This window comes from Bicyclus anynana, chromosome 13 (assembly GCF_947172395.1).
Source record: "Bicyclus anynana chromosome 13, ilBicAnyn1.1, whole genome shotgun sequence".
NCBI classification, from domain to species: Eukaryota; Metazoa; Arthropoda; class Insecta; order Lepidoptera; family Nymphalidae; genus Bicyclus; species Bicyclus anynana.
Genome location: NC_069095.1, coordinates 14,347,597 through 14,360,399, shown reverse-complemented (window position 1 = coordinate 14,360,399; position 12,803 = coordinate 14,347,597). Strand labels below are relative to the sequence as shown.

General features: G+C 39.3%; 2 protein-coding genes across 2 annotated transcripts in view; one reads left to right on the top strand and one right to left on the bottom strand.

Annotated features, from left to right (window-relative positions):
• Positions 1-12,803, bottom strand: part of LOC112044115 (uncharacterized) — a 31,772-nt gene that overhangs the window by 12,822 nt on the left and 6,147 nt on the right. The window lies entirely within an intron of this gene.
• Positions 1,233-11,625, top strand: LOC112044147 (uncharacterized). The gene is made up of 4 exons (XM_024079890.2): positions 1,233-1,388; positions 5,302-5,446; positions 7,513-7,674; positions 10,292-11,625. The coding sequence occupies exons 1-4, from the start codon at positions 1,379-1,381 to the stop codon at positions 10,401-10,403; spliced, it is 429 nt and encodes a 142-aa protein (XP_023935658.2). The 5' UTR covers positions 1,233-1,378; the 3' UTR covers positions 10,404-11,625.

The window sequence follows — 12,803 nt, the reverse complement described above, 5'->3', positions numbered from 1 at the left end:
GATGCAACGTGGCCTCCGACGGAGCGATACAACAACTGCGCCTTCACTAACTACTAGTAGTAGTAGTACTAGTAGTATTACAACGATTTTTACTCTCTTCGACTCGAGAATGTGGAGATACTCAATAACATATCATCATCATTATAATTAGCCGATGGTCGTCTATTAATATCATTCAAACACTGCACAGTGTTGGGCATCCTGCATCAAGCGTCTCCCTTGGACCTGCTTGATAGCGTCGGTTCACCTAATGGGGGTCTAACAACACTGCTCTTTCCGGTACGGGGTCACCATTCCAACACTATTTTAGAATTATGAATGTTAGCCACCAAGTCTCAGATGCTTCATCATCACCAACGTCGAATTGTCAACACCCAACATAATAATATTCAATGCAGTAGTTTCTGGACAAGATCTTTAACGCAAATCTGTTTCGAGAGCTTTACTCAAAACTCTTTGAGAGCTCATATGGGGAAGTATTACACTCGTAATACGTTTCCATTGCGTCGTTATATTACAATGATTCTAAAAGCAGCAGCATTAGATGTTTCAGATTGTTCTCTGTAATGACCTAATGGTAATTGATTGCTTCCTTTACCTGAATTATAATAAACATATACCTGCTGTTCAACTGGATATAGTAAATACCATTAGGTAGAAGTGCATAATATGTTACTGGCCAAAAGCGAATAAAGGATATACTAGTTTTGCCTAAGCCAAACTAATTCTACCTACACGCGATAATAAAAACCAGTAAAGCTTAGGACAAACTATTTCACCCTGTTACTGATAGCATATAACACTAGTTACGCCAAGGTTTGTCATGGTTAGAATAGACATGGCTGAGAATAAAGTGGTAGGTACATCTTAGTGTGAACTAATGTCCTAAGTGTCGCAGCCATCTCGGTGAAGCGATCAGCTAACTGGATGCCTGGGCCGTTTATCAAACGCTGACATTCTATGTCAACTGTCAATGTAATATTTATGATACAACATTTCCCTACCCTACTCAGGACCTCGCCATTTACAACCACATAGACTAAATTACTGAACCATTGAGGCATATCTGTCAACCATTACTAATACAAAAGTGTATTTTTGTTTCTCAAGCTTCAGTTACAACATGTACCTGTCAGTTGTAAGAGTAACGAGAAGGCTGTATAGATCTGAACTATTGCTAGCGGAGTAGCGCACTTGCCCAACCGTGCCCGCCGTACAAAACTATGAGCGGCTGGCGGGCGGAGGCTTTCACGCCGCGGCGCTGAAACCGACGCAGTCGCTGCTCGCAGTGCGTTACATAAGACGGAGCGGCGCGTGCGTGCCTCACATATAGTGGATATACTTGTTTGTGTAGTTATGGTTCACGTGTGCTGACGACATGATATTAGGTATGCTTTGATTGTATTTCATTTATTTTTATTTTTAATTTTAGTCTATTTATTAATTTATTGAATTATTATTTATTTTTCTCAATTTTCTTCAAAATTAAATACTCTGTTTTAATTATAACTTGCTAGCTACGAGTAGTTATCCCACAGTTAGTTACACCTGCGTTGATATCATTCCTGTAGGAATATTGGCTTGCTTAAATTCAATTCAAATACAAAAAGTATGCTTATAATCTATCTATGTGCAAAATGTTATCCTTATACGACGGCCGCGTGGCGCAGTGGGTAGTGACCCTGCTTTCTGCATCCACGGCTGTGGGTTCGATTCCCACAACTGGAAAATATTTGTGTGATGAGCATGAGTGTTTTCCAGTGTCTGTGTGTATTTATACATTATATAAGTATTTATATGTAGTATATAATTGTATATTAATATTATAATATTAACTATCTTAGCACCCATAACACAAGCTACTCTGTATGCTTACTTTGAGGCTAGATGTGTATGTGTATTATTTAAGTATTTAAGTAAGTATTTATTTTTAAAGTATCGAGTCGCGATTGATTAACAAGCGTCTATAAAAATGGTCGTTAAGTTTTCTGAACGTTTCCAGATTCTGATTTTCCAGAGAATTTTTTTTTGTTTATCGTCTTTATGATTGAACAATGCAGTTCAGAATCTATACTTATTATCCTCCTGTCACCCTATGTCCTGGGGAATACCTACACGCATCTCCAAGCGTCACAAAAAGCTCTGCTCGCCGCTTGTCGCGCACTGCGCGAAGCTTTTCCTGATTGTAGACGACGGACTTCAACTTCACGTCTACTTGTTATTCACAAATGCATACAAATTGTAATTACCTAGCGGACGCCTGCGACTTAGTCCGCGTGGTATTCACTCTTTCACAAATCCCGCCGGAACCATAGTTTTTTCCGGGTTGAAAGTAGCCTATGTGTCCAGAGTAAAATCCAAATTTCAGCCAAATCGCTTCAGTAGTAGTTAAACAGTAACAAAACAGTAACAAACATTCGTTTGTTAACAACAACGGCGTTAAACAATAACAAACATTCAAACATCATACAAACTTTCGTGTTTATAATAGGTACCTATTAGTAGGATTCGTTATTACTTACTGTATATGATTAGCGATATGATTTAACACTGCTTAGCACAGAACCTCTTTCTTTTTGGAAATCAGTTAAAAATAAATCCCTAATTTTCTTGTTCACGGCATGACGCTTTAACGACTGTATCAATTTTGGTTTCGTTATTTGTTGTGTTTGGTGTATCCTGATGAAATCAGGAGAAGTTTCTTGTGAATTGAAAATTAAGAAAATTTCAAGAAAACTTACCGGTTATTGCAAGGACATTTTTTATACTACTGACTACGATGGACTACCTATACCGTATAACCTACTTTTATCCCGATAACTACTTATAGGAATGAGATTTACGCGGGTGAAACCGCGGAGCCCAACTAGAGTATAATAAATAAATAAGACAATTACTAACTCATTCATCTGACCATAATGAATTTCGTCTCATATGTTGGGTAGTACCGAGGAAACTGCCTTGACCTCCATTTTTCGAAAAGATGTATCACCGACCCCGACCTTGACACATAAAGCTCAACATGGACTTTGTTTTGACAACAACGCGTCTAAAGCCTCGTGTTTATCTACTACTTATTGTGAAACCTCCCGCCCACTGCTTTACATATTATAATTTTATTAACTGCGTCAACTTTTAGACTACCTCTCCGGCGCACTGAGTAAGAAGAGTTCTGGGTTTTGTTTCTAGTACGGATACAATAACTCGTTAGAAAAGACTTCAAACTTTGCTAAAAAAACGAAATTTTGCATTAGATATACTTTATCACCACAAACAAAGCATCATACAGTAATATTGGTCGTAGAAATATAATCTACTTGATGTTAACTGATCGCCTATAAAAGAGCATTTCGATGAGGGGCATGAATGCAACAAACACACTAATATAAATATTTAAGTAAAGCTTTCACAAATATATAGATGCCTACCTGCAACCAATTGATAGTTAAAAAGTTAAAAATACGTGTTGAAAAATAGAGAGACGAAAGTATGCATTATGAAACACCTTATACCTTGGCCCAACTGTTGACCTTCGACACTTCGACAAGACACTTTATGAGCACAAACCACAGCACCCTTTACTGCAGCGGGCGTCCCTGGCCCGGGTGACGGAGTTACCACCCATTTTGTAACTTCTCAGGTCATTGACATTTCATCTCATTACATTTTAAAATACCTAAGTATAGTTTTACTAATAGATGATTAGCTATGTAAATATATACGCCGGTATATAATGTTTTTGTGATAAACAAGCAACCGTCCCACGGTTTCATCCGCGTACTTCTCTTTCTTGTATAAATGAGTTATGACACACAAAATGTGGCTTTCTATTAGTAAAGGATTATTTTCAGATACCGTTTAGTTTAGTAGATTCAGAGATCCTTACAAACTCACAAAATTTACCTCTTTATAATATTAGTATACATAACTCGCTTGATAGTAAGTTTACATGTGGTCTAATAAAATAACAAAGTCGTAGGAATAAGGAAACAGAGACCTCACTCCTGCAATTAGAAAATAAGACGTAATATAACAGTATACTTTTGGTAAAATGATGATGTCATTGTAGGTACGTATCTTAGTATGTTTTTTTTTTTGGAACATGCTTTAGCTTTAGTATGTGATTAAGTGTATATACTATAAACAGACGGATTGTGTATGTACTCGTAACAGGGCGATAAGAAAGCAGAAATCATTTGTGTGCTGTGAGTGGAGTCAGATCTGAAAACGACTTAGACCATTAATGGTCTAAGGAAAACGATCCCCTAGCTTCAAGTTGAACATCAACGTAATCTGATACAGTTTTCACCACGGTAGTCAGCTTCAGAGGAAATTTAGTTTAGTAACCAAATACGCAAGCGATATTTTATTGTACTAATGCAAATGAAGACAATGAACAAGATGAAAATGATCAACAGTGAAAAGACAACTCTACTCCCTCACTCGCAAGTTAAGAAGTATCGATTCGACTAAACAGAAATATGACGTAAATATAGATTACTAGCATTTTTTAAGAAAAAAATCATGACCTTAAGGTCACAGATGAAGTAATAACTGCATTAGTCACACAATGCACACCACAATAGACGCACAGTTGTTATACGCCAGCACTGAACTACAACTATAACAATTAGTCGTATCTACTTGCAGGATAATGTTTGTAATCACGGAGACAATGCTGTGACGTCATCGCCTACCGACCGACGCTGCAAGGAAATTATGTCAAATGACAAGAATATACAAATTCCAAAACTTCATATATTTAGAAGCGAATAAAATGATATCCCATAATGATATCCCATCATATCAAAACGTAAATGTAAAAAATGGAAATTAAATATAAAACAAAAGAAAAAAAAATCAATATAAAAATTGTGTATCGTCCACAAAAGCTAAAGCAATGATCTAAATTGATGTCACACTTTATACAAAAAAAAATCACTTTTTGCACAAAAACAGATAACTTAGGATACAATAAAGCTCAACACTTGACATGACTTATTTTTCATGAAAGTATCTTTTTCAATATATCGTTATAAACTCCTCTAAGGCATACAGCCTTTCGATATTATTTCCTTCTTCAATAATCTGAGATATAAAATGGAATTTATCTTTCACATTATTATATAGCAAACTCCCGCGACTTTATCGCGACAAAAACATGTTTGTTTTTAGGGATGGAACACTTTTTATGTACTAATTGTCATGTAAACTTCCTTATAAGTAAACTTCCTTGTAAGTTTTATTCCTTTTTAAGCCAGCCCAAACAGCGCCGTTTAATGATGGTAACACTTTTGTCAGGTACACTAGAGCGCGCGGCGCTGCTGCTGGTGCTGTGGTCCAGCGCTGGGCGGGCGGCGGCGTGGCGGTGGCCCGACTCGCAGGCAGAAGACAGCGTGCGCATCGACGCCAAGGTGGGCTTCGTGGACGAGCCGACCAACAGGAGGTACGTCATGGGTACCTTAACACAGACCTTAAGCACCATCGACCATACAACCAAATGGTCGTTGTTAGCACTAACCGCCACACTAAACATCATCATCATCGACTGGCCAGTGTCGAACTGCAGCGGTGCTAAAGATCTAGCCCTGCGATGACTGACTCATTCATGGTCATTAGGGGGCAAGAACAATGGTAAGGTAAGGTAGATAACATTTATCTACTTTGTTGAATTTCCATTGTCATCAGGCTATTCATTATAGCCACCTCTGCTGCAAAAGCTCCTCCTGTCTGAGTATTTGTACCTAAATCGTAATCGGAGTCCAAAGTGTGGAGTGCTCTCTGAGACACGGAGTTTTAACTCTTTCCAATTCCGCATACTGATCATTTCTGGTATGAACATATGATTCACCACCCGATCAATTACTCAAACCACCTCATGTTCCATAAATCTTTGATTCGAAACAAAACGCCTAGTAAGTTTTCATCCTTAGAATAAATTGAGTCACTGTGACAAACCACTAATTTGAGGTCATTCCTGTAATTGTCATTCATTTGCGACGTTATGTGCAAACACAAAGACGTCGTCAAGCTCATGACGCCGCCTTAATTTCGAAGCCTCAATAACTCAGCAGTAAGAGCGGTTGGACTCATCACCGAGGGATGGTGGTTCGATCCCCGCCCTGTTGCTCTATTGTCGTACTCACTCCTAGCACAGCCTTTCCCGACGAGTACGAGGGAAATGGGAATATTATAAAAAATATATATTTAAAAAAAAGGAAAATAATTGCGCAGGGGGTTGAAAACAACAAACGAACCACTGATGTAGGCAGCAAACAGTAAGGTCAGAACAATTAAAGCCACGATCGGCCACTAGCTGCGCTATCGTCTTCACGCAACACATCGTTCCGCTCGAGCGGAGTTCGGCGCCTTGACCGACTGCGGGTAGGATCACTACTTATTGTTCTATTACAATAGATAGCGTAATTATCCCACCGCCGTTCTCGAGCTTATCATAGTCCGCTGAGACTGATGGCCCTCGTTGCAGCATCCGCTGGTATTGTTTGTCTGAAGGTTGAGCAACTGCAGCAGACAGCTTCTTACTGTCTCCGGTGGTCTCTACAGTTCCACTGATGGGAGGCCGGCCTCGAGGCCGAGACACCGTTGTTGAAATATTAATCTGCACTAATATTATAAAGCTGAAGAGTATGTTTATTTGGTTTAACGCACTAATCTCAGGAATCCTGGTCCGATTTAATTTTTTTTTTCAGTTTTAGATAGTCCATTTATGGAGGAAGGCTTTAGGTTATATTTTATCCCCGTATTCTTCGGGAACAGGAACCACGCGGCGTCTACTAGTTAGTTGTATAAACACCAAGCTAACCAATGATATTAAACTGTTTTTAGTTGAAAGTGGAAAGGGGAGTTATTTTTAAAAGTAGTAGGCCAGTATTATTTTTAAACAATTGAAAAATTTTCACAAGAATGCCTAAATAGACTGTTGTCTGATTTAACTCATGTGAACTCATGCATTACAATCAATCCGAAAACTATTTACATTACATTACAATATAATTAGATAATCATCAAGAATAACTCATTTAAATTGATGTTTATTAATATTTTTGTAAACTTAAGATAAACAATGATTATGATTACAATATTACACGTCCTGTTTGTAGCATTATAATTTGTAGGTACATTATTATTAAGTTTTATAGGTAAAAATGTAACTCATACTATAATAGTTACTAACACATTTACCTTTCTTTAAAATGTTAATACTTTCTAGGTCACTTATTGAATGTAAAAACAGCGCAACCACTCACCTTCAACTGTGTTACTTGCGCAAGTCCGCTCGACTGGAACTATTTCGGAAATCGGAATTCCCTGAACCAACTCACCCACTAATAACCAATAGTATGCAGAAGGTTATTTTTGTTTATATTTATAGTGACTTTTCCTGAGGAAAAGAACACCTATGGAATAGACTAACTCTTACTATCACTAATTGAATGAAAGAACATGATTAAAACAGTGAAAGTACAATAAAGTATTTGAACACGTTGCCAGGAACAACCGCGACAACGTGCAAGCAGACGAGTTGTTCCAGCAGCCGAGCGACACGGCCGGCTTCTACAACCGGCCGCCGGGCGCCGGACGCTACCCGGCCCGGGGGGACGACCCGGACATCCGGATCAACGGACGACCGGCGTACAACGACGGCGGACACAGGTAAGGACAACCCACCACCTCCCGTGGCCCCTCCGACTTCGCAGTCATTCGGGCCGAATAAGTGAGAGGGCGGGCCCGGTGCTTGCTCTTCGCGTTTTTCCCGGACCGCCTTCTTGACTCCCTACAAATTCTTTATTCTTCGTCCTTGTCCCTTTATTCACTACAGGTGACGACAATATTAACTGTCGTACCAGATGATAGATTAAACTACAAGACATAGGCCTTGTGTTGCTATACGTAGGTACACTACGGTGCCGAACCGTCGGCAACCAGGACAGGACCACGTTATAAACATTAGTAAACAAGACCGGAAGTCCATTATATCAACAGGGCGACTCTACAGATTACTCTGCTTGATACTCTGCTACGATATAATGAAATCACATTAAGGCAGCGATATCAAGCAAAAGGCAATGAAAAATGAAACATTAAAATTATTTGATTAAGTATAAAGGTAGAAAGAGATAGTATATGGTGACAACTTAAAAATAAACGAACACTAGGGGCAAGCTTCGCTTTGACAGTTACGCAACCAAACAATCACAAAAAAGCTATCACTGCTAAAGGGAGTTTTACTCGCCTCCACCTACAATACATAATTATCTAAAATAATAAAAATTTTAATAAAAAAATACAACCGACTTCAAAAGCTAAAAACGTACCCACTAAACTAATAAAAATTTTAATTAAAAAAAGTACAACCGACTTCAAAACCTAAAAACGTTCCCACTAAACTAAAAAGTGAAAAATAACATCATAATATGTTCTACCTGCTGATCAGTATGAAGGCGGTGCTAAGCCGGTGATGTATAAATTCAAGCCATGTGAGAATATCTTATAGATTTAGATTTTGCAGACAGTGTTGTTTCATGTCGTCCTGTCAGAAATGGCTTAAATTAAGACAACACCGGCTAAGCACCGCCTTCATACTGATCAGCAGGTAGAACATATTATGATGTTATTTTTTACTTTTTAGTTTAGTGGGAACGTTTTTAGGTTTTGAAGTCGGTTGTACTTTTTTTAATTAAAATTTTTATTATTTTTCCATTTTTAGTGTAAAATTTCATCTCAAATGAATACATCAGGCCCCTAATGACAGTCACAACCCATCTAGGTACAAAATTCTCAGCAATACAAATTAATCAAGCCCAAGCACAAGGTAGCTACCGTAAACCGTTAAGGGGTTCCCTTAATTGACCTTGGTCTTCATCATCAGACCCCTAATAACAGACACAACTCATCTAGGTAGAAAGTTTTCAGCAATACGAATTAATCAAGGCCAAACACAAGGTAGTTGCTGTAAATTGTTAAGGAGTTCCCTTAATTGTCCTTGGTCTTCATCACCAAACCCCTAAATGACAGTCACAACCTATCTATGTGGAAAGTTCTCATTAATACAAAAATTAATCAAGCCCAAACACAAGGTAACTGCTGTAAATCGCCGAGGAGTTCCCTCGTCTATTTTATGACTCCATCATCAGATCGATTTCAAACCTTCATGAAATTGTAGTGCTTAAAAGTACTAAATGGAAAAGTATACGAACACACTAGACACCTATATAATTTTTGAAAGTTCCCCTCAATTTCTCCAGGATTCCATCATCAGATCTTGACATGATGGCAATGGGACCAAATGGGGACTACCGTATACCGTTTCAAACAAAAAAAGAATTTTTGAAATCGGTCAAGGCGTCTTAGAGTAATCGGTGTACATACATAAAAAAAAAAAAAAAAAAAAACCGACCGAATTGAGAACCTCCTCCTTTTTGAAGTCGGTTAAAAAGTGAAAAATAACATCATAATATGTTCTACCTGCTGATCAGTATGAAGGCGGTGCTAAGCCGGTGATGTATTAATTCAAGCCGTGTGAGAATATCTTATAGATTTAGATTTTGCAAACAGTATCGTTTCATGTGGTCCTGTCAGAAATGGCTTAAATTAAGATAACACCGGCTAAGCACCGCCTTCATACTGATCAGCAGGTAGAACATATTATGATGTTATTTTTCACTTTTTAGTTTAGTGGGTACGTTTTTAGGTTTTGAAGTCGGTTGTATTTTTTTTATTAAATTTTTTATTATATTTCCATTTTTAGTGTAAAATTTCATCTCAAACGAATACATCAGATGACAGTCACAACCTATCTATGTGGAAAGTTCTCATTAATACAATTAATCAAGCCCAAACACAAGGTTACTGCTGTAAATCGCCGAGGAGTTCCCTCGTCTATTTTATGGATCGATCGATTTTAAACCTTCATGAAATTGTAGTGCTTAAAAGTACTAACTGGGAAAGTATACGAACACACTAGACACCTATATAATTTTCAAAAGTTTCCCGCAATTTCTCCAGGATTCCATCATCAGATCTTGACATGATGGCAATGGGACCAAATGAAGACTATACCGTTTCAAACAAAAAAAGAATTTTTGAAATCGGTCCAGGCGTCTTTGAGTAATCGGTGTACACACATAAAAAAAAAAAGTACCGACCGAATCTAGAACCTCTTTCTTTTTGAACTCGGTTAAAAAAGTCAACGATTTGAAATCAAATTCAAATATGATGTAAAATCTGATGATAAACCTAATAAATTCAAGACTAATCATCTCATTTCCAGAAACGAGAAGTATCAAGACGGCACGCTAGACTCGCTGCAGTACTGCAAGTGTGTCTCTACGCCGGACTGCGAGGTGCGCACAGACTATGCGGTGAGTGTATGCTATAACTAACAAACGAGAAGTATCAAGACGGCACGCTAGACTCGCTGCAGTACTGCAAGTGTGTCTCTACGCCGGACTGCGAGGTGCGCACAGACTATGCGGTGAGTGTATGCTATAACTAACAAACGAGAAGTATCAAGACGGCACGCTAGACTCGCTGCAGTACTGCAAGTGTGTCTCTACGCCGGACTGCGAGGTGCGCACAGACTATGCGGTGAGTGTATGCTATAACTAACAAACGAGAAGTATCAAGACGGCACGCTAGACTCGCTGCAGTACTGCAAGTGTGTCTCTACGCCGGACTGCGAGGTGCGCACAGACTATGCGGTGAGTGTATGCTATAACTAACAAACGAGAAGTATCAAGACGGCACGCTAGACTCGCTGCAGTACTGCAAGTGTGTCTCTACGCCGGACTGCGAGGTGCGCACAGACTATGCGGTGAGTGTATGCTATAACTAACAAACGAGAAGTATCAAGACGGCACGCTAGACTCGCTGCAGTACTGCAAGTGTGTCTCTACGCCGGACTGCGAGGTGCGCACAGACTATGCGGTGAGTGTATGCTATAACTAACAAACGAGAAGTATCAAGACGGCACGCTAGACTCGCTGCAGTACTGCAAGTGTGTCTCTACGCCGGACTGCGAGGTGCGCACAGACTATGCGGTGAGTGTATGCTATAACTAACAAACGAGAAGTATCAAGACGGCACGCTAGACTCGCTGCAGTACTGCAAGTGTGTCTCTACGCCGGACTGCGAGGTGCGCACAGACTATGCGGTGAGTGTATGCTATAACTAACAAACGAGAAGTATCAAGACGGCACGCTAGACTCGCTGCAGTACTGCAAGTGTGTCTCTACGCCGGACTGCGAGGTGCGCACAGACTATGCGGTGAGTGTATGCTATAACTAACAAACGAGAAGTATCAAGACGGCACGCTAGACTCGCTGCAGTACTGCAAGTGTGTCTCTACGCCGGACTGCGAGGTGCGCACAGACTATGCGGTGAGTGTATGCTATAACTAACAAACGAGAAGTATCAAGACGGCACGCTAGACTCGCTGCAGTACTGCAAGTGTGTCTCTACGCCGGACTGCGAGGTGCGCACAGACTATGCGGTGAGTGTATGCTATAACTAACAAACGAGAAGTATCAAGACGGCACGCTAGACTCGCTGCAGTACTGCAAGTGTGTCTCTACGCCGGACTGCGAGGTGCGCACAGACTATGCGGTGAGTGTATGCTATAACTAACAAACGCACAGACTATGCGGTGAGTGTATGCTATAACTAACAAACGAGAAGTATCAAGACGGCACGCTAGACTCGCTGCAGTCTTAGTTAAAATGCAAGATGCCAGTTTCAAATCTATTCAGTAGTTTCAGAGACAAACAAACGAATCTTTTTAACCGACTTCAAAAAGGAGGAGGTTCTCAATTCGGTCGGTATTTTTTTTTATGTACATACATAAAAAAAAAAAATACCGATTACTCAAAGACGCCTGGACCGATATCAAAAATTCTTTTTTTGTTTGAAACGGTATAGTCCCTATTTGGTCCCATTGTCATCATGTCAAGATCTGATGATGGTATCCTGGAGAAATTGAAGAGAACTTTCGAAAATTATATGGGTGTCTAGTGTGTTCGTATACTTTTCCATTTAGCACTTTTAAGCACTACAATTTCATGGAAGTTTAAAATCGATCTGATGATGGAGCCATAAAACAGACGAGGGAACTCCTCGGCGATTTACAGCAGTTACCTTGTGTTTGGGCTTGATTAATTTGTATTAATGAGAACTTTCCACATAGATAGGTTGTGACTGTCATTTAGGGGATTGGTGATGAAGACCAAGGACAATTAAGGGAACTCCTTAACAGTTTACAGTAACTACATTGTGTTTGGCCTTGATTAATTCGTATTGCTGAGAACTTTCTACCTAGATGAGTTGTGTCTGTTATTAGGGTTCTGATGATGAAGACCAAGGTCAATTAAGGGAACCCCTTAACGGTTTACAGTAGCTACTTTGTGCTTGGGCTTGATTAATTTGTATTGCTGAGAATTTTGTACCAAGATGGGTTGTGACTGTCATTAGGGGTCTGATGTATTCGTTTGAGATGAAATTTTACACTAAAAATGGAAAAATAATAAAAATTTTAATAAAAAAAATACAACCGACTTCAAAACCTAAAAACGAACCCACTAAACTAAAAAGTGAAAAATAACATCATAATATGTTCTACCTGCTGATCAGTGTGAAGGCGGTGCTTAGCTGGTGTTGTCTTAATTTAAGCTGTTTCTGACAGGACCACATGAAGCAACACTGTCTGCAAAATCTAAATCTATAAGATATTCTCACATGGCTTGAATTAATACATCACCGGCTTAGCACCGCCTTCATACTGATCAGCA